Raw genomic sequence first — 27,124 nt, forward strand, 5'->3', positions numbered from 1 at the left:
TTGTATCCTACAGAATTCGTTACTTCAATAATAATATTAATAAGCAGGCCTTCCGTCAAGTTTCTCTAAAGAATGGTAAGTATAATTATTTCCATTTTAAGGATAAGGAAATGAAGACATTTGAGAACCTAAGCCTACAGCACTAGTGACAACACTTCAGAAAGCTGGTAAAGAAACCAGACCGTCTCACACCTATCCACTGATCTGGTGATAGGCTCCTTCTTCCCTCCAAAAAACAGGAGATAGGAAAAGCGTCCCGTATGCCTGGTGTAGTCAAAACTATCAAAGACCCCCAAGACTTTGGCCTTTTGCTTGGACCCACGTGAAACTACATGGCCTTCCACAGGGCTCTGGAGATACTGTGTGTTAGTCCCACATGTGCAAACTGCACTGTACCACAAGTGCTGCTGATTGTAAAACTTGTGTGACTGGGAATCCCAGGTTCTGCAAATAGGGAAGGTATGTTAGAATATCTAAGTGCATAGGAGATGTTACAAAATGCTTTGCAGCAGCAAAGGAAAACCCAGCTACATGTAGACAATCTGCATGACATTTCAGCTCTTTTACCAGTTCCTGTATGGTTTTAGGAAGTTCTTTAATAGGATTATAACATGGAATCACTGAATGATGCAAAGTTCAGTGCTTGGAGGGATACCTAAGTAAGAAGCTGAAGTATCTCTGAAGTTCATACTCTTAAGGTACCAGTCCTGCCAACTTCTGCATGAGTACGCCCACATACAGACACATGCACAACCTGAACCCGAGCTCATGTAAGTGCACAATGACCATTAAGAGGTGTAAAATTGCTACCTGTAAGGACTTTTATCATTCTAATACCTAAATCGAGTACCTATGTTGCTACTATTTTCTATTTAAGATCCAGCTGTACATGCTTTTTTATACGTGGTTTCCCCCTGCCCGTATTTGCCATAAATATGTCAAGTGATAAGACATTAGTTGTTTACAATAACATCTTTTAACAAAATAAGGGATTTTTGACAGCAATTAAACTGACTGCCTCTCTCTCCTAAAGCCACAAGATGGCACCAAAAGACAAGTATTTTCTCCAAACGTTTAAAGCAGTCACTAGCTAGGATACTCTATCAAGAAACTTTTGCGTGAAGTGTACTGCAGACATCAAACTTCTCACTCATGTATCTTGTCACTTTAACCCCACCCAATATACCTCTGTGTCCTTCACATAGCTTGCATGAAAGCCCACCTTTTAGACAGTCTAGGGATTTTTTTTCTACCTACAAAAAGGCTACTCAATAAAACTCTCATGGAATATGCTATTTCACAGCAACCAAGGCATGACACTGAAAGCAGGGGTAACATCTGCTCATAAGGCCATGCCACAGAGAGGAATGTGCCTTAGCAGGCTGGTAGGTGGATGTGAAACACAGGAGCAGCCCTCAGCCCGAACTAATTAGCTCCACCCAGAAGCTGGGGATGTCATAAAAAACTAAGCGCTGTGCTAATCCAGACTTGAAAATTACTTTTTTCCTAGTTCACAAACTCCTACAGAGAGGCTCAATGGAAAAAGAACTCACTCAGATGCCTCTTTCAATACAGTCCAGTAAAGGCAGCAGCAAATACATATAATTTTCATCTGAACTTACTGGACAAGGCTGTGAAAACTGATGTGGATGATGTGAAAGGTTAAAATTGCTGATGTCAATTATATTAACTGAACTTTGAATCTTTTCTGCTTGTGACTGAATTGTGATTTAAGTTTATTTATTACTACACACAAGGTCCAGAGTGAGCCTGGAATGATGCTTTGCAGATATTTTGTTACTCTTCATGGTTCGTGAACATCATGCTTTTTCGCTACCCGAGTAAGAGGCTGCGAAGAGAATAAGTGACCTGAGAAAGCACTGGTGAGGAGAAAAGAAAAAAAAATTCTGCTCAACTCTACACACATGCTTAATTAAACTCTCAGACCAAGGCAGTAGAAGACAACAGTCTGATATTGCCTGTAATAAAGATGAGAAGTGAATCTGAATCTCTGCAGCACCCAGAATTTCCCTTTTCATATCATCAAGTGCAATAGGTCCAACACTGAAACCAAAGGACACACAACATTGTGGCTTCAAAAAAAGTAAGAAAAACATCTCAAAACATGCTTTACTAATTTATCTGCAATGTAATTATCTGCATTTTACTGATCTATGATGTGATTTATTTATTACTTCTGACAGCAATGACACCTGGAAACTGAGTTACTGAACCCAGAATTTTGCTATACAGTTTGGAACTGCTATCCACTGAATGCATTGCTCTCAAAAAAAGCAGCCTAATTTATTTCTTAGTCTTCCTTTCTGTTTTCATAATGTTTATTGCACCAGAAAGCCATTTAAAACTTCAAGAGAAACCAGACACATAACAAAATCCACCATTTCTGGAGGGGTTCCTCCTACCACCCTCCTTTCTTTTTGGTAGGGGAAAAATATTTTAGGGCTTTATTTCCCATAAATCCTATATTTTGGCAGTCAGCATTCACAGTACTTATATTTCAACAGCAGCCACAAAAATAACTTTCTTGCATTCTCTGCAATACAGTTTATATTTTCCCCTTTTTTATTTGCTCTGGTAAATCTTTCTGGTCCTTTGTTACAATATAGTAGTGCTTAGAATGCAATTCCAGCATCTCTTGCATGTATCGTGAAATGATAATATCGCTAAAATAAAATAAACTTTTACTTCAAGGGTCCCCACCCACAGTCCTTCAGAGTACACTGCAATCTTCTGACAGTTTACTACTTATTATTTTGGGAGTCTTCTTAACTGCTTATGCTTGTCCATTGGATCATTAAGAAAAAAAGACACACTGAAATCATGAGACTAGAAGACGGTGCAGGACACTTTTCAGTTTTAAAAATAAGTTGATATAATTCTCTTGGATTAGTGAATACATCTCTCTGTATCTTTCACTACCAGGAGATTAACCTCCTCCAAAAAGAGCTCAAAACTATTTTAGAGTGCATCCGCTGAAGAGAAGAGACTAGTGCTTGGATTTAATGGAGCCTATCATGCAATTAGCATTAACACTAATTACATGTAATCCCAGTCTTTAAACTACGTACAGGAATTCTCAATCCTCTGAACAGAGAGAGCAATGACTGCAGCTTTGGGATCATCAATATGGTGAAGTAATTCAATTCAGTTTCTTCCCACTACCAAATACCACCTTCAAAACACCGAAATAAAAGCTATCTATTCTCACACAGTGAAAAGTTTCAAAAGAAACACACTTTCGCTGATGCGCCATGCACAGCGTCATTGCTTTGTTTCAATATAGCACCTTCTCAGTAAAGATCTGGAGTTTTACAGAAGAAAAAGGCTGAGACTTCAATTTGTAACTGAAGAGCCATCCTTCGTTTCCCTATTACAGCAGTGTTGGATTAGTTTTTATTTCACAGAATAAAAATCAGGAAGAATCCCCCTGTATTTCCCTTGCCCTGTTCTTTGTTTGCCTAAGCGTGAAGATGCGCCTACCTGTGGCATTTGTTCTGATTTTTGGCACCTGTGTCACCAACTCTCCCCTCAGCCAGGCATCACCACAAAAACCTAAAATGCTACTGCCATGGTTACAAGCGATCACTACAGATATTTATTGTTTTCAGCCTAAAAACAACATTTACAGGCACAGCCAAGACTAACAGATATCCAACAGTAACGCAGAACAGCATGCCACATGAAGACTTACTGTTTAATCATGCATCCCTAGGAAAATATATAGCAACAATAAAAAATTATCACTTCTGTTTAGAACAGTGATGGACTGGATGAGCTCAAGCGAGGCAGAGAATAATGTAAGCCTCAAGTTTTCAACTGCAGATGAGTTTCCAAAGCATGGTCACAAAACACTGTTGTCTAAGGAGCTGGGGTGAGGATGGAGGGGAGGGCACGAGGTGCAGTCAAGGGAAATCAAGCAAGGAGGCAGTGGCAGACAACAGCAGCATTGGGAGGTAAGTGATGGCAACAGTGAGATACGAAACAGGAGCTGCTGCTGTCGTTCATGGACAGAGAAGTTAGAGATTTTGAGATGTTCAATACAAACAAATGCCATTGGACCTTTATTAGGCTCTACTTTTAACAACTCAACTGCTAGATTCCAGCTGTCACCTATTCACAAAGAGCTATAGAATTAACACGTTGGAAAGCAAGTCCTGCAGCCTTGCAGGAAGAGACACAACCTCTCACACGTCATATGTTTAGATCCTCTTTGCTTGCCACCTCAGGCAATTATAAAAGTTTTCCATGCAGACATTTGCAAAACACACAATTAGAGATTACACGCACACAGGACTGCAATCCACCCTCTCCTTACACAAACCACATTTGTTTGTTACAGCACAAGGAGAATGTTTTGGTTTTTGCGATACACATCCAAATAATAATAAAGAAGAAATGTAAGCTAAATAATCTGCTTATTAAGCAAACAGCACATCACTACATATCAAAGTCTCTTCTGCTCAATAATATGGGATACATCCAAGCATTATACATCGCAGCAAGCAAATGGCAGACATGCATTATTATTGTGCTTGCTTGCTCCTACAGTTTGTTTCCTACTTATGGTAAATTATCCAATGCATGGACAGAAATTGCCATAGTATTTACTCTTTCTTCACTTAAACCGGACCTTTGAGTATTTACTGACTGACATTTTAGAGCTTACAAAGCAATCTGCCTTTCTTGTCTGGTACTCTTCTACCCAACGTAATGCCAAACAGCTGACTATCTGCTTTCTAAAAATGGACTGTGCTGCAAACAGCATCCTGACAATTTAATAATTTGTCAAAGTAGTCCAACCAGTTATTATGAAGTACATATCATAGGGTTCAGAGGTAAAGGTCATCTACTTACTCAGAAAGCAAAGTGCATCTGCTGACACTAAAAAGCAGACAATTAAAAAAAAAATCTGAGGCATTCCCTGGCAGACTTGATTTTAACATACAAATCCCACTACCCATAACAGCAGTTGCAGATACCCAAGAATGCTATTTCTCTTCCGGCTTGTGCATTGTTCACAATTGCTATCCTTTCTCTGTATATGATGTTGCTCCACCTGGAGCGGAAAGGAATTTAGATCATCTTGTTTCACATCTCAGGCAGGATACACCATGGGTCCAGCCCAGGATTCTAACATTGAAATTTTATTTTAGATTTTTTTTTTTAATAATGAGAAAATTGCCCCAGGTAACACTAAGTTCTCTCTGCTTTTATAACAGACAAAGAAAAGAGAGTCTAATGTTTAAGCATGGGCATTGATATGCTCAGCTGCTAATTCTGGGAGAATAAATGGGACGAACATGTTCAGACACATCTACATTTGAAAACCAGTTTTTATAGTGTATTTTCTCAAGCAAATTAAATACAGACCCCATTAAAAATGCATTTTTATATCTATTTCCTCCATATATATATAATAAATACACTATGTAGATATAGACACAGATAAAGATATGACTGCTGACAGTCACAGGGTAAATTTTCAGCTTTATCTTGGTTCCCTAGCCCTTAAAATGTTTCAGACTGGATACTCAAATCAACACTTACTATATAAAATGCATGTCCTAGGCAAATGCAGAGCCCAATCCTTTAAGATACTGAATATCCTACTCCATATTGGCTTCAGAATTCATTCGCTTAATTGTTCTGGGTCCCCACTACCATGCTGGGTAGAGAACCCCCAAAAAAACCTTAATTACTACATATACAGCAGAGTGACTCAATCACTCCAGAGGATTCACTCTCCTAGGATTTTTACTATAAAAACCTTTGTGTCTGGTTACTGATGTTAGTCGAAACATGAAATAGGAAGTCTCATCAATGCCTCTGCCAAGAAACAAACCTCACGTTGTTCTGCTCTCCTAAGTTATCTTTACATAAGATGCAGTAGCTCATACTTTGACTTTGGAACTGAAATATCCTTCAGTCTTCTCTGTTAGTTCTGCCTCTTTAACCCTCTGGATATAATGTATACTCAAACTTTGCAATAACGTTCATTTAGCTGATGTGTTGGGAAAGATCAGCACTCTAACAGTTAAATAAAGAACACCTTGTTTTCAGCTTTACCACCCTCATTTAGTTGGCTTTTACCCTGTTATTTTTTAAGATCAGACCCTTTTTTAAAAGGTAGAAGGTTATGGCCTTCAATAGCATAGTATTTGTCTTTTCTCTTGCTTTGAAGCTCTACTGTCTCCTCTAGACAGGAATGCCCTATTATTTACAATATACAGTATTATTATTTCAGGGTTACCATCATCTGCCAAGTCATCACAATGGTGCTGTAGTTAATTGCAGAGATAAGGAGGAGGGGAGCAGTGAAGCACCTTTATTTAGTATGGTACCTATTGCTTCTCACTGTGATCGTGTCAACGTTTCCACAGTACCTGCCTTGTTTCTAGGCAAAGATAACATTCATTCATTTAAAAAAAAAAGGGGTGAAAAAAACTTTTCCAGCCCAAAACAGAAGGCAATGATATTATCCCAAGCTTAATGAAAGTTGTTTAGTATGCCAACAATTTAAATTGGCTAATTAGTTCCTAATACAATTTAGAGAAAAAACACTCTTAAAAAGACTCTAGTACATGCCTAGTTAAGCAACTGTATAAACATATGCATGGTAGAGTTAAGCTTCAACAGTCTGCAATGACTTAAACAGTTACCCCAGGGAGCACTGCTCTTAAGTCAGCTTTAGGTCAGGCTGAGCTTCTAAGACATGGCAAATCTCAGCATCACACAATTTACCTGAGTTCTAAACATCCACCTGTGTTGGGAACTGAGGACCTGCACCGTGCATCCCTGAAGCATGTCACTTCGCTTTTTTCCCCTCTCTCTACATTTTTTTTTCTTTACAGACATTGTTGCTCACCTTGAACGTCTGCATGAATGCTCTGCACTGGGTCTTTGAACTGAAAAGTGTATTTTTAATACACTTTGTATTGTTATGAAGAACTGTATATTTCTCAAAAAATGAGGTGGTAATTCAAAGTTACAGTCTCCCCCACCCCATTCTTTAAGGATCTTACTGAGACAGATGCTTGGCTATAAAATGAATAAATTTAAGCAGATCTTAAAGTGTTTTTTTGAGATGAGACAAAACAGAGTGTTAAGTTCGGGGGGCAAGTTCTTGCCTGTTGTGTGCATGTGTGGTTTGGCTTCTTCGTTTTGTTTCACTGTAAATCAAAATCAGCATGAAATTCAAGTAGGAAATCAAGAGCATCCTTCTCATATTCTGAGACAACAATGTTCGTAATGCAACTAGAAGGGTTTGAGGAAGTGACCAAATTTCTTTCTGGGTCCTTTATCTGCTCAGATTATCTTAGCAGACAATATAAAAAAAACCACCAACATTTAAAACGCTAATAGACATTATGTCACCATCTCCCAGAACAACAGAAAACAAAGATAGAGCCCACAACCCTTTGGACAAAGAGTTCACACACTTCACGCTACACACTTACAGAATTATAAAATCATAGAATCATTAAGGTTGGAAAAGACCCTTAAGATCATTGAGTCTAACTGCTAACCTATCACTGCCAAGTCCACCACAAAACCATATCCTCAAGCACCACATCTACCCTTCTTTTAAATACCTCCAGGGATGGAGACTCAACCACCTCCCTGGTCAGCATGTTCCAGTGCCTGACCACTCTTTCAGTAAAGACATTTTTCCTAATATTCAACCTAAACTTCCCCTGGCGCAGCTTGAGAGCACAGGGAGAGAGATGCGAGGTCCGCAGCCTGAGATGGTATGCTTCAGCCTGCTTCTCCTCACTCTTGTGGACCAACTTCCCATTGACTGGTGCCCCCAGAGAGCTCTTTGGCTTTACACTCAAGGTGAGGTGTAAATAAAAAGCAGGGATGTTTTTCAAGGCCTTTTTCTTTTCAGAAAAAGATGAAAAAAGTCTTTGATAAATAAGTAGGTGGAATTTAACTTTCTGAATTTTCACAAAGCATTCTGTTGTTGCCTTTATACAAGCACATATGCTCCTTTTGGGGGAAAGGAGAAAAGGGGAAGGGTTTCTACCACAAGGTTAAGAGGTTTTATTTGTTGGGTTTATGTACCAATAAAATCAAATTACAGGTGTCAAGGGACATTTATTTCAATGCTAAATACCTTATGTTAAGATGTCAATTAAAGTTTTCCTGAAGAGTAAAGTTCCTCAGCAAAAAATGAATGCATTAAGAATGAATATACCATTCCCCAGAGGACAGAATATAAAACAAGCTGTCAAGTAATCAAAGATAACCAAAGAGAATGTGTTAACTCCCTGATGTTTTTTTCTGTTCGGCATCAGGTGAATGCAAGCTCTTTTACCACCTGACGGAGCCCTGTTCTATTAATTCCCTGCTTCCCTCTTTCCATACCCCTTTTATCAGCACTAAAAATCTTCACAAACTGGTGGCTGACAGACATACACTGACTGTGCATTATTTTAAGGACAACACCAACTCTGACCAGCCAGCAAAAGCTGTCAAGCATACACGCCACTTAAAAAGCAAAATAAAACACAGCTATGCTTCGAAACATATTGAACTGTTAATGAAAATTAAGTTATATTCAGCACTTTAAGTCTATATTTATTACATGCCAGCAACGGAAAGCCATGGCATTCAGTTTGATGCATCTATAAGTGAGGACTATTCTTCTTTAATTTGTAAGAGAAGGCAACAGGAAAAGTCCATGAATTCAAGAAAATGTTCCAAATAAAACATTTCGTATTTTGACTGAAAATATGCAATATTATACAAGATACTTGTAGGACCTGGAAGCAGCTGTAATCTGGAAGTCAGAATTGCGCACTGCACCAATAAGACACTTAATGCACATTTAAAGTAACAACTGCCCCAAGTAGAACACTTTAACTACACAGATACAAGTATTTTAAAAAGTCGGAGCTCTACTCTACCAAGAACTCCTCTGAATTACTTTTAAAAACCACACACAAAAAAAAATCACCCACAGGTAAAGCAAAAGAAAAATCCCAAATATCAAGACCAACGTGCATTGTGAAAGATCAGTATTCAGGTCTAACTTCTACTCCCACTTCAACAAATTAAAATGAATGGAGACAATCTGGCCTAGGAAATGCAAATAATGTTTTTTCAGACTATGTAGACAGAAGTATTTCTACTCTGAAGCTCAACTTGTTGCAATGTGGTTTTAACATAAAAAGTGCACTTCCCCTCCCCCTGAAATTAGTCTTAATTAAGTAAGAATGTTTTGAAATACAATGTATAAAGAGAAGGAAGAAGCAGAATTCTTTACTCTAGGTATTAAAAAACACATACATATCCTGAGCTATTTTTAAAAGCTGTTTAAAGATAGCCTAAGTTCATTATTCTATGACTGCTTACCTTTTTCCCTCCTGTTACAAATTGCTTGAAGTGGGATCTTACAAAATGAGGATGAACAGCAACAATCTCGGGGGAGGGATGGAGTGTGTGGAGAAAAAAAAAGAGATTATTTTGTCTTAAATAAGAGTTTACAGGGAGCACCACATCACTTTTTAAACTAGATAACCCTTTGCCAAGTATCAAGTGTTACAGCTGAGTTCTTCCCCTGAAGTAGTTGCTTCAGACATCTCTATTTGTTTTTCCTAGAAAAGAAGAAAATTCTCCATATTACATGGCATGTGACAAGTCACACGCCTGACACTGAGGGCCATGTTACGCCAAACGAATACTTCTTTTGCACAGCACGCAGCAGAATTAGGACCGTGCAGTACAGGGCTGCCACGAGCAAGGGTTACCCCAATTAAGTCTTGTCTGGGACCTGCCTAGAGGGCAGACACCTCAGCCCTATCGCAGGACAACCTCACGTAGCATCAATGCACCTTAAACAACCTCTTTGCCTTACACATTATGTGTCAAGTGTGGAAGATCAAGCCGTAAGAGCAGCAGGGCCCTAGGAGGCAAGTGAGTTGCATCTGATGTTTGTGAAGACTTAATGACCTCATTCCTTTCCCCCCAACCCAAGAGCAGCTGCAACATGGAAGACCCCAAGCAGCAAATTGCAAACCACCTCTCCTCCTGCAAAAGACATTTCTTTTAGAAAAAGCTAGATCTTCCCATATGCCTACTGGAGGTGCTTTTTCAACAGCCAGGCAGCCCCAGGTCTCTCATGCAGAGTATAACTGAAGTTTTCCCTTCAGACAGGGTACATCAGCATCACCACCCATTGCTGTATCCCGAGGTAGGTTTAATGTATATGAATTGGTTGCAAAATATTGACCTCACAGTTAGCAGAACCCTCAGAATTTGTATCACAGATCTACAAGGAAAAAAATATGTTGAGACAGGTAACAGCTGCAACAGGACAATTTCTCTTTCACTTTGCCTTTTGTATTTGAAAAACTCAATAATACTTCTTACAAAACCAAGATCAGCTTTCTTCCTGCCTAAACAGATCAAAAGCTTTTATATTGAGATAGATAACTATTTTCTAGTGACTCGAATAACATTACAAGGAAGTGGTATTCCTCTCTCTCATTTAGATTCAATGTGACCTTTCTGTTATTAAAGACGACACAACAACACAATTACTAAAGATTAAAACAAGCACTTACTTTAATAGGACAGTCAAATGTTTCATGAAACTCTTCTGCTGAATATAATCCAAATACCTGCACCTAAAGAAGTACAGAAAAAAACCCAAAAATATTTACCTAATAACCACCTGACAACTAAAAGTGAATGTAAATCACTAGCAACTAAAAGATCAATCTGAATGTTAACTGTTACATCTTTTTTCCTAAAGAAGAAAAAAAGTCATATTTAACAATTCAGAGTTAATTGAGACAAATTGGGCTTCTATTATGGCATATCTCTAAATATTTGCAGCAGTGCAGAAGTACTTATTTGAATTTTTTTTTAAATTTTGGTTTTGTTTTAGTTTTGGGGGTTTTTTTGGGGGTGGGTTTTTTTTTTTTGTTACAAACACTGCAACACCTACAAGTTCCTTTTGCTTTAGGCTGATCAAATCTGTTTAACAGATACTGATCTAAGGTAAGAGCAACATAATAACATTCAGGGGAAAATAAATTAAAAACTTTTCCTTTCTGAGAAATAACTGTAGGATTTTTTTCCCTCCAAGCAATACAGGGTTTACATAAGAAAAAAGAAATTTGTGACAATAAAGCAAAACCAGCCTGAAAACCAAGTCCCATATGCTTCTTGCCATCCTCTCCTCCTCCCAAGTGCATTCAGTGCTATTTTGTTTCATTCCATGACCACTGGAAATGTCTTCCTCTGAAGATTCCTCCCTTCTCATCTATGTTGATGTCTCAGTACATTTAATAGTCAGCACTGATGTTGTAACCATAGGCCATCAGAATACCTATTACAGTTAATCTGAAGAAGGCTCAACATTGTTATTAAAAAAATTTAAAAAAAACCCCAAACCAAAGAAAACCCAAACAAAACAACCCAAAACCAAAAAGTATGTTTCTACTGTCAAGTGAATTAACAGATTTTAAAATATTTTCTTCTCTTTACTTACAGAACTGGTACAGAGGTTTATCAAGTGTTAAGAAATATCATTAGACTTAGATGCTATGACTATAGAATAGGGTTTCTCAAGCTTTTTCTAAGTACAACCCTTTTTTGGGCTTATGTCTCTTCATCCAGCACGCAACATTCCCTTCCCCAATTATCAGATGAGACAGTTGACAACTCAGTTTCTGCAGAAATCAGGAGTAAAATTGGGTTGAAGACTTATCGCCAGGTATTAGTTAACTGATTTACTAATTATGATTTCCACAAAGAATAATAACTGGTTTGCTGTTTCATTATGATTTTAAGAGGTTTCCCCCCACTGCCAAAGGCTGTTGGAACAAAATCACCCAGCAGGGACGGACACTGCTGGTGGGAGAATGGAGAGAAAAGAGCACCCCATGGAGCAATCAGTGGAAAACTGTATCTGACAGCAAATGTGCTTTAGAAGGTTCTCAGGCAGGTTTGGTCATTCATCTGAATTTTCTGGAAAAAGGTGATCCTTTTGGTAACTCTGCTTTGCATGTTCAACAAGTTGGACTCAAAGATCTAAGAGATTTTTTAACCTTATTTCCTTCTCTGTCTGTATCCCCATCCCCATCGTGATTTCTTCTGGGGGAAAAAAAATGGTAACAAAAAACAAAAAACCCACTAGACAAAGATCTGCAGAACAAAGCCAGTAAATACCAGTAATAGGCCACAAAAAGTGAGGCTTAATGGCTCTAAAAAGATCAGTTCAGAGAACAAGAACCCCCAAAATTCCTGCAGAGAGTCAAGAAGACAGAGCAAAAAAATTAGACTTCAGGCAAACTACAAGAGAAACTAAGCCATCAGCAAGGAACTAAGCCTTCCTCAGGGTGGCTCAAAGTTCAGCAGTCTCAGTGAAGTTAAAAACGTCTCAGACCACCTCATCTCCCTTTCAAGCTTGTCTCCTGGATACATCTCCTAAGCAGCATTATCAGCTCTGGCCATTACTCATTAGTGAATATACTGCCTCTAACAACACGCTTTAAAAATACTGCTGCATGCACTGTGTAGGGCTGAGCTACTGCTCCAAAGGATTGGAAAATCAATATTTGGAGACAGTGAGATGTATCGCAAAGCTGTGATTATGTAAGCCAACCAAAGGGTTGTATTTGAGTTGGGCCTGGCTGTAAGCCTAGAAAACCTTCGGGCTGATGTCTAGAGGATTTTGTTTTCTGGGGTTTTGTTTTCAGCAGCTGGCACAGCATATCCAATGCAACAGACTAAACAAAATAAGGAACAGAGGAAAGAGAAAATAAGACAGAGAGAAGAAAGGAGGGAGAAAAAGAATAGATGTGGTTAAAACACCACACTGCAAATTCCACAGAAGCAGAATCCTCAAAAATAACAAAAGACCCCTCTCAAATTAAAACTAATTAATCAAAATCAACATTAGCAACAGTGCCTTCAACATTTTCATAATACTGCATTGAACATGGCAATATGATATTCCTTTAAGAGTATGAAAACAAAATGGAGCCAGTTAACTAAAGAGGAAAAAACAACTCAGCATAAAATACATGTTATCGTGTTTACTCTAGGGACACCGTATAACAGTTTATTGCTTCTTAATGTCTTTTATTCTTCAGAGAGAAAGTGATTCTTTTGATATTACAAACCTATATTGGATTTATCTATTTCTGCTTTCTATCCCTGCTCAGCTCATGATGTTTTTGGGTAGCTGGAAAAAGGATTTCATTATGAAAGTCCACTACATTTTGCCAGTCTTGTCCAATTTTAAATATCCAGAACCCCACCACTCCAGTGCATCCGGACGTAGCTGTTTCTTTACTTCCACATATGGAAGAAGCAGCCAACCTTCAGTGGCCAAAAGGCAGGAAAACAAACACATCGTACCTACAAGCCACATTTAGTGAAAAATGATCAATGTAATACTTCACAGACATTCTTAACATAAATGCTGTTACAGAGATTCAACATGACACTAAAGTATGTAAGCACAGTATCATTTATATTTCTTCGTGTAAAAAACGTTACAAGCCAATAAGGGTGTAAATTACATTGCTGTTACATAATGACATATGAGAGCTTTAGCAAAATTGGGAGTCAGATCCAGGTTTTTCAAGACAGCATTCAAGTAGGCAAAAAACTAACCCCCCAAAATTCCACAATTCTGAAGCTGCAAGGCTGCTGCTTCCCCTTCTACTTATTCAAGCATCAAAATTCTCCTCTTATACCCTAATGTTTCAACACCCAGCCATTTTCCCCAGCCAGTGGCCAAACTAGAGTGGTGGTGGTGGCGGTGGTGGTTTCGATTTCTGTTCCTTTCCATGCCACTGGTGACCAGATGCAGCTGAGACCATTGGCAAGGAAGATTTTCAAAGAACTAAACGTGCAGTATAGAAAAGCTGCAAGCGGCTCCCAAAGCACCCGTCGGCCACAGATGACATACTGGTGCCAAGTTTTGACATTAGGTCTGGATGCTGCCCAATAAGAAGAGGGTTAGAGAATTGCACTGTGCTGCTATGCTACCCTCCCAGCCAATGTAGCTTGTCTAAATCTAGTTGGAGAGTAGGAAAACAAAGAAACAAGTAGTAAAATAAAATGCATCAGACAGCAGAACAGATAAGAGGAGGGGGTTCTCATCATAAGGACTTCCTTCAAGAAGACAAATGGTTTCCATCTCCCTCATATTGGATCCACTTTGATATGGGAAAATGCACTCCCTGCCTATTGCAAAAATCTTCTGCAGTGGTCTAGAGGACGTGCCCTTATTAATTGGTAGAAAATACTTGCATCTACCCAGCTGGCTCAGAATTCACAGGTCTTTTTACTACACCTCTTTTTTGTTTAAAACTGATTTAAGAAAACTAAGCTGTTTAACTTTTTTTTCTTTTTTAAACAAATGATTTAACTTTTTTTACTTCTTGAACTGAGTTAATGATGACTTAGCAAACTCTTGTACAAGTGTTTACCTTCTTACAATATGAACACTCCCACTGTAGTAAGGAAAGAGCTATAAGGAGTGTAAAGTTACACTTTTGTTATGACTCAGAATCTAGAAGTGCTACATTACCTGGCCAGGAATTTCTGCCATTTTCCTTATACAGTAGCACAACATTAGGTATTGTTTTCACTCATTTTAGGGGTGGATTCTTTCACAGAGACACACCTTTCTGGGTCAGGTGGAATGTAGCTTCTAAAACATCCAGACATTTCAAATCTCCAGATAAGATTTTCAGTCTAGAATATGGTGAAGCATCAATGTCCCTGGACTATATGAACACAAATATGATAAATAGTGTACTTGTGATACTCCAGCCCTGTGTCAAAAATATTACCAGAATTAGCCCTGGCTTGGGGACCATAGTTTAGACTGCCTTGTATAGCATGTAATGTCACCTACTGAATCCACAATAGCTATTTCACTAAATCAAGAAAGATTCACCATTTAAAGTATTGGAGTCTTTTCAAATACAGACACACCAGAGTAGGGATTATGGATTTTTTAATAGTTCTGAAATGAAATACATATTTTTAATATTAATTTCATATATGAAAAATGTGCGTGGCTTGTAGTCTTACTGCAACATACATATTTCAAGTCAGTAATCTGCAGTCACATCTGAGGAGCCCTTAGAGCAAGTGCTTGCTTCCTCCCACCATTCAAAACACCCAAACCAACAATGCTAGCTCAACATTTTTATTACCTTGCACAATTACTGACCCTTTCCTTATCTTGCTTAGACAATTAGGATACTCTTGCTGTGTTTCTCACAGGCTGTAAAATTCTACAACCCACTTTGATAGGCACTAGTATCCCAATTACTGTGTCAAGATACTGACATCAAGATATCTCTGAGAAACAAAAGGCTTGGATACCTAAACTGGCTGCCTGACTGTTGAGGAAAAAACCCACTATTTGGAAGGAAAAAAACCAAGTGCATACAGTCTAAAGGGGCTGTTCCCCCTTTTTGCCTACTGCAAAATCCAATTTTGTTTTTAATTGATAGAACTTCTACTGAATGGGATACATCTACTAGGATCACGGACATTCCTCTTTCCCCCAAGTCTACTCTGTAGAAATGTTCTCCTGAAGTCAGACAGATATTGAGAAATTATTTAAATGATTTTTAATGCACTGCATTTGTATATGAGCATTATATTAAAAAAGAAGCTTAAATACACCCTGTGCATTAGAATTTCATCATTGCAAACCAACATTAGAGAAGACTGCCATCGACTTAAAAACAAAAAAGACATTCTTATAAGTGGAAAATCAATCACCAAAACCACTAAATGTCACAGCTCAACATTCCAGAGAAGCACTGATAATTGTTAGTTATACACTGCACAAATGATGTATGTCCTCAGTCAAGGAAGTGGGTGCCAGTTTTTTAGGAAACTGTACATATATTGATTTTACATTTATTTAATGTGGCTGTTGTAAGACACTTTATTCTTCTGATAAACTATGATTGCTTATCAAAAGATTCTATAATTCAAGAGAAACATTCATAACGTGTGTGAAAATGAAAACCACCAGCCCACAGAAATCATGCCCACAAAATCCAATTTTGTGGATTTATAGCAGAAAGGCATTAAACCACTGTCTTGCAGGAACTGCAGAGTAGTCGCTGAAGTATAACTGGCACAGCAGTAATGATTAAGGTGACATGTCCTCCTGCCACAGCTGTTAATCAGCTTAATATCAGTTACATTATTGACATTCTTGTAATTACTTTTTCTACGGCACTTTCGTGCAAAATATATTTGACTTTAATTTTGAGTATTCAAAGGTGAGTTCAGTTCTCAAAATGGATGGTCAAAGCGGTGGTGCTAAATGTGGGAATTAACTCCACAGATATCACAATTATCTCAAGTGTAATACTGAGGGCTACCAACTGCCTCATTAAATATAAAAATGGGCTGCTTGTACCTTGCCATCTTCTGAGCAAACACCCATGTGTTCTCCACTTTCATCCAGGCTGATCTGATTTATCTTCACCGGGCTCTAGAGAAAGAAAAGAAAGGATAAGAAAAGAAAGAAAAAATACTTTTAAAGTTGACTTTAAAATTAAATCACCAATCACATACTTTTAACACCCCCCACGCTTCCTGAGATTTATGTGTTAACAGTTCTGTAATGTTTAGGTGCATGAATAAAAAAAACCCCACAGAATAGGTATTTCTGTGAGAGTGTCAAAAGACAGCCTTCTTTCCAGCCTTTTGCCTAACCCAGAAATTTGACATTTTTTTGCAGGTACGTGCCTCAGGGCTCTGGAGCTCTCATGAAGCACCAGGCTTACAGACATTAAGCATCTGCGCCTGCGCACCACAGCTGTTCATTAAGAACTTCTCCCGCAATCAAAACTCAGCATAAAACATGCTGACCGCACAGGCATCAAGGCAACTGAAAATTCTTTTGGTTTGGTCTGATGGCTATTACTAGCAATTATTTCTTCCTTCAAATCGCTTCTTGCTTTCATTTTTGCCTCTAATAGTGTTTCCAGAAGCAAGTATTAGAAGGTATTGAAGTGCAACATAGGTGTACTCATTCTTAGACAAATACTGAGAAAAGCGCGAAGACTGCCCCAATCTAATAAATTTTGCTTTCCCTATCCAGATATACTTTTGGTTCTAATCTACAGGGTTATATGGCATCTGTTACTGTTTTCTTTAGCTTAAACAATTATCCTTACCTTAAGTACCAAGGATTAACTTATAACATCATTTGGGTAACACAACGCCTATCCCCTCGCGTACAAAACCCCATCCAATTATATTCAAGTACCAAGAACCTTCTCGTGTACCATGACCCTGATTTCACCCTCTGTAACAAATATCTCATCATCTCAAGCATCACTGAAGGATCTTCACCCAAGTAAGTCTCTGTTACATATTTAAGAACAACTTTTCTTACTCTCATAAAATTTTGAATGGATTGAACCACAAAACAGATCACTTCTGGGGTTCTGAGCATGATAAGAGAGAAATCCATCATATGTTTGTGTGAAAAGAAAGCCTCACTGGAACAGTGCTGGAGTTGTGGGGTCACATTAGATGTTACACAACTGTGACTAAAATATCACATGACCTTATATATGCTGCGGCAGTCAGAATTACATAAAAAGTACATCATAAAAAGTTATATAAAAACACTGTCCAGATGGACTATCTACAGGAGATAAACTGAAGACTTCTCTCAGCCTTTGGAAAGCTTTTCCCCATAATCTTTCACGCACAAAAAAAATTCCAACTCGGGGAAATGAAGTTTTCCCCTCTGCTACTTTGAAAATAATATATGCCAAAACCACATTTCATTTTCTAAAAGCTTTTTTCTAATCAAGGTTGAACAACTGAGCCCTGCACTGCAACAATTGTCTGATGAGCTGGGAGAGGGATGCTGGCAGCCCTTTTGCTGCCTCATTTCCTTGCATGCAGGAGACACCACTCTTGGTCTCACTTTGTGTCACTGCAAAATGCTACACAGAAATACCGCAATTACTGCTTATCACAAAGTGGTCTTTCCGCTGTGCGTTGTTTGCCAAAAAGTGCACTGCCAAGGAAGAAGTCAAACTAACTTTCCTTGGCTTATGGGATTCAGCAGTATTTTCATTCACCGCAGAGCAATTATGCTGACTTGATGTGTTTCAAAATCAGAAGCAAGCTCATCACTGGCAGTGCAGGCAGACGGTGCACATTCCCTGGGTGCATTCCTCCCGACACATTTGGTAGGTGGCAGCTGAGGAGCACAGCTCAAGCACATCAGCCTGCTGGTGTGGTCAACATCCTTGTGAAAGCTCTGATTCTCAGATGCTACACACACAGTTGGCTAATTCCAGGGCTGGAGGATGTTGAGTAAGGCAAGAAATGTCAGTTGTCAGTCTCAGTCTCACTTTCTAGAAGTTTCATAAAAATGCTAGCACGCACTTTTATTCCTGCCTTACCTTGAAAATGCCTTTCTAAACTTCTGTTTTGCTCATCAAGGTTCAAGAGAATATTTTGTCTCTGTTGAGAGGGGAAAAAAAAAAAGAAATGCCAGCACATCTCCACCATTCCCTCTACAATGAGAAACACCTCTGGCCCTCTGAAAGGACAAGAACAGAAAGTTCAACTGAGTTAATCATGGAAGTGGCATGGTTTTTTCTTCTAGGCTGCATCTAAGTTACCATTACCACAACTTTCTCGCAAAGGTGGTTCTCTTCTTTTATTACTCTGCAATTGGAAAGGCAAAAAATCCATCTTGATTAGCCCCACCTTGACACAGGATCATATGCTAAGTTTCGGTGTTAAATTGGCCATGATGTTCTCATCAGCCCCTACATCTGCCATCAGGGCTGACATGACAGCTACAGCAGACCTAGCAGCACTCCTGTGTAATGGGCCTTCTTGGAGACACTCTACTGCAACAAAGCCCAAGACAAAAAGAAACAAAACAGGACACACCAAAAGAGTCGACAGCTCAATCCTATAGTCCACATTGTTCCCATTTTGCTGCCAAATGGCTTTGATAAAGTTTGACACTGAAAAAATGAAGTGCGGGAAGTAGGCAAGGTAGACTGTGTAAGTTATCTTCACATAAAAGTTGAAGACAAGGAGGAGGAGGATGGAATTTATCTGTTGTGCTGCGTTTTGAAAGCAACGTGGCATACTTTGGAGATTAAATGTGTGATTGCACTCAGGTAACCAAGCAGTGCCTAGCAAGGCTAAACCTCTCCCTATATGCACACAGAATGTTGTTGTTGGGGCAAAAGGTGATTCCACAGTATTTGCAGTTTTCCCACATTCAAAATTGCACACAATACTTCTCTTTGTTAAGGAGAAATTTCATGATACAGTATTTTGTAACACTGGATATAACTGAAAACTTGTTACAAGCCTTCTGCATGCCCAACACCTCTATCAGTTGCATTTAACTTTTCTCCAATTCTTTTTTTTCCCTGTTGTCTACACTATACACAGATGACAACCAGGGAAGACAAATAAATTCAACTAAAAGCAGACCTGCTCACTTACACAAACCTCCAGCTAAGTTCTAACACGGACTAATTTTTTTTCAGCACTCATGTTGATTTGGCACTGCTGGCTACTAGCCTGTTCACTGACTCTACCAGTCAGAACTTTCTGTGGAGCTCAGAAAGTGATGAGAGACCATGAACTTAAAAACAGTCAAGGCTGAATATTGAATGCATTTTAAAATAAAGTTACAGCAAGAATAGCTAATGCCAGGACCTTCCTGTTCAGAGCTGAGTAAGATTTCCAAGAACTACATTCCACTGAAAAGCTGTTTAAGATCTGTATCTAAAACTATCCAGGAAATCAGAAATAAAAGACCACAGATAAAATTGGTACATGTGTTATCTAAAACAAATTGTTTCTTCTAGAATCAGCTTCAATTCATCTTTTCATATAAATTACTTTTATAAATGTACTGCTAAGCCAGTCAGCAAAGTTAAGTTACCATTTCAAATTTTGATGTATTTATACCCTGCCAAGACCCTGTGGATAATTTTTGTATTTTAACTCAGAAAAGAGAAGCACAGACAATTTTGTGCATTACCCTCCCTCACACTGCTTTTCTTTTTTTTTTAAAAAACGTTATCAACTCAGCCATGGAGTTACAACTCTCTCTCCCTTGTGGCTGTTTTAGACCTTATTCTAGCTAACCCACTGAAGAGGTTAATTTGCCTGGCAAAAGAAAATAGGTTTTGGTTTTTACAGTACAGAGAATAAATGCCCTTCCTGCAACACCCACCTTTACAGGTCATCAAAATATGAAGAATCACTCAAGGTTAGAGAGGACACAGGTAGTCACTCATCACAATCTGATGGAGTGATCATTTGATACAGTCAGAACTAAGGTATGCTCTGGGGTATGGTCAGTTGACTGTTTTAAAGGTATTTTAAAGGTATTTTAAATGGATAGGGAAAAAACCTGCCCAAATTTACAGGCGTCATATTTAAAAAAAAAAAATAAATTAAGAATTACAACACTGAGGTCAAAATGTCAATCTAAAAATTAGGAACATATCATCCACATAAATATTAGTCAATTAAGAGATGATCTAATCTTAAACCCTGTGCCATTAAACCACAGGCAGCTGCATGTTGAGGAAATGACTAATAATTATTTAATTATCACTACACTGGGTAATCTTTTTTTAACCTAGTCAGGGCCCCTAGCTTTAGGCAAAACAAGTAAAAACATACAACTTCTTTGTGGTCACAATGGTACTTCCAGTACTGTATAAATAATAGTAACACACATAGTACTTCTAAAGCAACATAATTCAAATCTGGCAAAAAGGAGGATCCTGTTAGTTATGAAGGGAATACTCTGAAATGATTAACCTGGGAACAGCTTCAGAATTTCATAAAGTGTGGAAGTTCTGGCAAAGAAGGAAGAAACGCCTTCAGCTGAATTTCCATTAGCTGCAGTTTTCTTTCTGATGGAGACATGTTTGGAATTCTGGACAACATAAGTAAGTTTGACTGTTCAAAATCAATAATGTCAAGCTGACGCTACAGAACAAAAAAATGTTACCTTAATGGAAGAAAGAAAAGTTTAGGGAGAGGGAGAAAAAGCTAGCAGGCACCTTGCACATAAAGATCTAAATGCAGGCTTTTGCAAAATCCTGATTTTACAGCAAAGGAAAACCAAAAATATACCTCATGATAATCAATTACCTAATGTAAAATGCTTGAAATAAACACACTTAATATGGATTATGTCAGTTCTTCAGTTAGGAGTAAATTCACGGCCACTCAGAAAGCTTCTTTTAATTGTGTTCTTTGTGGCAACTCCTTCTCCCCTGACACTCATCATCAACCCACCTTATACTATCAGTCACCCAATGGTGAACCTGAGAAATCAATCTGCTAATGTATAATTTGTAAAGCTTCTCTGACTAACAAATGGATAATTGATTCTTTCACAAATGCTGCATCCCAATGGGTATGAAGTGGATGAACAAGAAACATAAGACTGGATTTCACTCCAATTCTGTGAGAAATGCAATATTTACAAGCTAGGAATCTAAACGTTTTAATAGTTGCCTGTGACTTCATGCCTTTTAGCCACGGTTAGCAGGCAAGCAACACACACATTAGGAGTGTGAAAAGCAAAGCAGTGTTCAATCATACTTACAGCAAAGCTCATTTTATTTCAAGAGGTTCCCATTGCTAATACAACCCATTTCAGCAGCATTTTCATCAATTCTATATGAAGAATTTTCAGAAACTTTTCCTAAATTAACCCAAACATTTTTATTTATCTATCTATACATACACTTATATATACATATGCATAGAAGAAAAACACTCAGTGGTCTTTTCTGCTACATTAATATCAATCTGGATCTACATAACCACTCTGTAGCTGTTCTCTATACTAAGGGAAATTGTACGTATACAGAGTTTATATTGTAATAAAAAGAATTTAAAAAATAATCTCCTACAAGTGCCTATTTTTTATTTATTCATGTGTTCCCATCTGCATTGCTTTCACATAAACAAGAATGTAGAACTCCAATGTACAGCAATATGACCAACCAACCCACTGCTTAAAACGTCAGCCCACTGAAATAAGGACTACCACTTTTATGCTTGTATTATTTCCACCATGGTAGAGGTATCCAAGTGCAAAATACTGATTTGGAAACAGAAATTGCCTCAGTTATTGTCATGACTATGCTAAGATCCTCTAAAAATACAAGCCTTGCTCTAGGTAGGATGAGGAACTTGCTCTGTATAGTGCCCCAGCTCTTCAGCTTTTACATCTGTAAATTAGATGTTCTATATATATCAACACCAATGGATTATGAGAAACAGGCAACGCCTTTAAGACTATTGAAAAAAATAAATAAAAATCCAAACCCCAAACCTAGGCAAGTACTAAATATTCTTTCTCCAAGGGTGCCTTTCCAATCTGAAATGATAAACTCAGCCCACCTAGAAGAAAGCCTAATTTACTTAACTTGTCAAAAAAGCAGTTCTACTTTTCAGGGCCTTTTCATTTTGGGAAGTGATAGGAGGTGACAGCAAATAAACCACATAGTGAAAGAGTTTTAAAAGAAAAAGAAAAACGAAGGAAAAGAAAAAAGAAAAAGAAAAAAGAAAAAAGAAATGCAACAGCTAAGCACAAGCGTATTACATGTTGTTTGTCCCATCTGTTTTGACTTCAGAGCACTGATGCCCAGAGATCTCCTGTACTGAGGAATTACCTTTAAAAGGAAGAAATGGAACTTGTGCACTTTTCTTGCCCCAGATGCTGAAGTGTTGCACTGACTTACGCATATTTCGTATATATGTAGAGTTTTACTGATACAATAGAGGGAAAAGCAACTCAGAAAAGCAAATTCTGTTGCTGTATCATGGTTTATCTATAATAAAATAAAAGTACACACATACCTATGTGTTTATACACAACTGAGAAACATAATGTAGTAACGCAAAGGTTTAAATTCAACAGGCAGCTTTCAAAGTTACCGAATAAGCTGTTCACCACTTCCTGCAGTAGAAGCAGCATACTTTGAATTTACAACATTTAAATTTTCATCTAATGAAAATTTACTAATATCCACACCAAAGAGGTTTTGTTCAACAATACTAGCAGCAAAATTCTCATGAGTGATAAGTCCTGCTCCAGTGCTTTTCCTATAACACTCCTGAATCTGTCATTCTCCAAATGAAAAATGGGAGATTATATTGGTTAGAAGAAAAGGGCGAGGGGAAAGCTCAGGCGAGTGACGAGGTCTGGGACACAGAACAATAACAACATTAACTTTTACTTTGTCTGCAGGAAAGCAGACCTTGCCTACAAAAAAGAAAGATCTCAAGAGCTTGTCTAAAACTAAGGGAATACGAGGACAAGGAATCTCTCATATATAATCTGAGAAAGTGAGAAAGACCAAAAAGCCTAGAGTGATTTCAATATTTTCCACATCAGTGAATCCCTTAATCTTGTTTGTCAACTACAGGGACTGAGGGAAAAAAAAAAGAAAAAAAAAACCCAAAGGAAAAAAAAATCAGCAAGGGATCTCCCTAAACTTGTAGTACTTGCTGGATAATCAGAATGCTTGTCTAGGAATGATGGAACTATTACTGAAAACAAATCTATAGTGAAAGCCTACAATGTTTCCTAGCAGAGCTTAACCATTAGCTAATCCTGTTGGATTCAAAGTAGAATATCTCTTCCATTAAAACACTGGTGTGTAAGGAGATACCCTCCCAGGAGCTCTGTACCAAAGTAAACAAATTACTCCTGTTTTTGCCTCTCCCCAGGTCCCCTTCACCATCCGCTGTATAACTGTAGGGCTTCAACTACGGTGTGTCTTAAGCCTGGCTCTAGTTCTTTGTTGCTATCTGTGTATTACAGTCATGAAAGAATATGAAGCAATATTCCCCATCCCACACCCATGAGGAGGGCTGAAGTACAAACGGGGGGCTGAGGAAGGGCTGCAGGCAATGTCTACCTACACCTTCCTCGGAAGACCCAGCCCAGCATGGGAGAAGACTATACCAGGCAATCTGGAGGTTCACCTCCCTAATTTCTCTAACTGCTTTCTTTTCAGAACAGCTCCCCAAGCACAATGAACTTGGAGAATTCATCACTGAATTACTTTGAATACTTTCCACACATTACTGAATTATAAATTGGGCTTTGAAGAACAATCCAAAAAAACATATCTAAACCTCTGAGGTTGAAACTTACTGGCGCGCTTTCACAGCTTGTTTCCAACAGAATACGACCACCACTATCATTAATGTATTTAACAGGATTTTGTAGAATTCTATGCCCTGAAATAGGAAATATGATATTTTTTCCTCCATTTCTTGATAAGCCACATTTCAGACCCATGACTGATGAAAGGTCATACAGTCCAAGTTCTTGTCAGGACAGGTTTTCTTTTGAGAGATTATTTCATTGGTGCTTTGACCAAACAACTTTTAAAGAAGCAAAAAGGCTCTTGACTATTCTTCTCAGGGGTCATCCGTTGTTGTGCCAGCATAATTTCCAGGAAGGTTTTCACAACAGCCATGATGTTCATCCCTCTCCCTGACCTACTACAGGAGAGAGGACATGGCCACATGGAGCCTAGCATCCCTGCTTCTCCATACATTCCATTATGTAACCATTATTTTCTCCACAACTACATAGTTTTCTTCTTTATATCAGCTCCTGAAATGAAAAACTGCACTAAGTATTCTTTCCAGTTATTTTAGCCTGTCAACCATTCCACTACAATGATCCTAATCCAATGGCTACTGAAATCAGTGAAAAGAGCTCTCACTGAATCAGACAGAAGCAGGAATATCGTAACGGAAGGAATTCCATTTCCTGGCTGAAAACGATGTAACTAGTCATATTCCTGGCATAGTTAAATATTACACTAGGTGATCAGTGCTGAAGTTCAACCAATAACTACAGCTGAAGGGCCACTTTCCATGTAAACATTCAGTTATCAACACTGGTAGACTGGCATAAGTCAGAGCTATATGCAATAATAAATGCATTGCCTGCTTACTGAAAGCATTGTATTCAATTTTGGATACTGTTGTGGGTTAACCCCAGCTGGCAACTAAGAACCACACAGCTGCTCACTCACTCCCCCTCAGTGGGATGGGGGAAGAGAATCAGAACAGTAAAAGTGAGAAAATGTGTAAGTTGAGATAAAGACAGTTTAATGGGTAAAGCAAAAGCCATAAAAATAAGCAAAGCAAAACAATGAATTCATTCACTACTTCCCATGGACAGGCCGGTGTTCAGCCATCTCCAGGAAAGCAGGGCTCCTTCACACATAATCATTACATGGGAAGACGAACACCTTAATTCTGAACGTCCCCCACTTCCTTCCCCTTCCCCCAGCTTTACACTCTGCGCATGACATCATATAGTATGGAACATCCCTTTGGTCAGTTGTGGTCAGCTGTCCTGGTTGTGTCCCCTCCCAGCTTCTTGTGCATCCCCAGCCTCCTCGCTAGTGGGATGGGGTGAGGAGCAGAAAAGGCCTTGATGCTGTGTAAGTACTGCTCAGCAGTAACTAAAACATCCCTGTGCTGTTGATACAAATCCAAAAACGTAGCCCCATGCTAGCTACTATAAAGAAAATGAATTCTACCCCAGCCAAAACAAGGACGGACACTAACTCTGAAACTTCCTTTATTTGCAATTATATCATCTGGGAAAGTCTCACAAATCCATCAGAGGCACTCAACAATGATCAACATTGGGTGTCTATTTCTTGACAGGATCCTAAAAACACCTGTAAATCAAAAAGATGGGGGGAGAGGGAGGAGACTACTCACACAAGTAGAAACTATGGATCATGAAGTGCACTGTAACTTACTGTAAACAGCATATTGCATGCCATATCCTCACTGTGACAGTAAGATAAGGAAAGCTAAACATGAAGATGAATAGATACTGTGCAACTTCCTCAATGCATTTACATACAAAGAGGCTCTATTTCAATACCAGCGAGGAGTAGACATGATTGCTTATAACAAGCTTTATTTAAAGTAGATCAAAAAGCAGATTAATTCATTCCTCTATCTTTACACTGCTCACATTTCATAGCTTTTGTCTTCAAAACTGCTGAGACCTGCAGCAACTACAGACTTCAACTAGCAGCCAGTTTAGGGTTGCAGAACCTTCCAACACCAAAATACTGATTTCTGAAATTTCTTATACGTTTATTTCTCGGTGTCACAGGACACTGAGTGAAACTAGTTTCTTCAGCAGCATCACAGTGGGGATGGCCAGCCTGAACGTGGCTACTTTCATCAGCAGCCACTCTGAGGGTATTAACACCCAAGGCTGGTCAAAACTGGACTTTCCACATTTAGCATTCTATCATAAGTGCAATAAACAACTGCTATACACACTGTCATGTCTTTTAGAACAAATAAGTCTCATCCTTCAGAAAGGAATCTTTATTAGATTTACAAAGTTCATTATCAATAGCATCTTAACCCCTATCAGAAAAAATACTTAGGTTTGCCTTCGTGTTTCGTTCATCATATTACGCCCCTGTTATATCATTCTGTGTTTTTAATACTGCTGCATTTTTATTGTTAATGGAAACAAAGGGCTGTAGCTCTATCATTAATGTCAACTTGTATAAAACATTGTCCTCCAGAACTCAGTTGCTTTGGACTTTCTAACTAAGAAAACATTTTCTAATGTAAATAATATTTTATTAATGCCAGAACTCTGAATAATTCTGACAAGCAAACTGCTATTATTTTGTATATGTGCACGCAAGCGCCTGCCTTCCATACAGAGGAAAATGCCATCCAGGTATAGTATGCCATTTGAAAGGAAAACAACTCTAGGAATCAGCAGTACACCGGCTTCTTAGGAATCAAACCTTTCCAAATCCTCCCTATGCTTCTAAAGGTTGTTAGGGTTTAGAAAACACAGGTCTGTGTTATCAGTCTTTTATGAAAAGACTTCATCAGCGCTACCTGAAACTAGCTGCTTCACTGCTGCCAATAAAAGCTCCAGAGCAACTTGGCCCAGTGGTCCAGCAAAAAGCATTTAGGGAGGGTACGTGACAGATGTGGCACAATACGCTTCCAAGATGACTGGGTGTTCCCCAGGACTCAGTGCTGGGGCCGG

At 38.5% G+C, this 27,124-nt stretch overlaps 1 protein-coding gene across 4 annotated transcripts in view; it reads right to left on the reverse strand.

Moving 5' to 3' along the window:
* Positions 1 to 27,124, reverse strand: part of VPS41 (VPS41 subunit of HOPS complex) — a 111,240-nt gene that overhangs the window by 51,907 nt on the left and 32,209 nt on the right. For all 4 annotated transcript variants that reach the window (XM_075083678.1, XM_075083677.1, XM_075083679.1 and 1 more), the window contains 3 exons: positions 16,439 to 16,513; positions 10,590 to 10,652; positions 9,379 to 9,444 (listed from right to left, as the gene is read on the reverse strand). In XM_075083678.1, coding sequence (XP_074939779.1) covers positions 9,379 to 9,444; positions 10,590 to 10,652; positions 16,439 to 16,513 — 204 coding nt within the window. The remainder of the gene's footprint in view (positions 1 to 9,378; positions 9,445 to 10,589; positions 10,653 to 16,438; positions 16,514 to 27,124) is intronic.

Source organism: Phalacrocorax aristotelis, chromosome 2 (genome assembly GCF_949628215.1).
Source record: "Phalacrocorax aristotelis chromosome 2, bGulAri2.1, whole genome shotgun sequence".
Classification (NCBI taxonomy): Eukaryota; Metazoa; Chordata; class Aves; order Suliformes; family Phalacrocoracidae; genus Phalacrocorax; species Phalacrocorax aristotelis.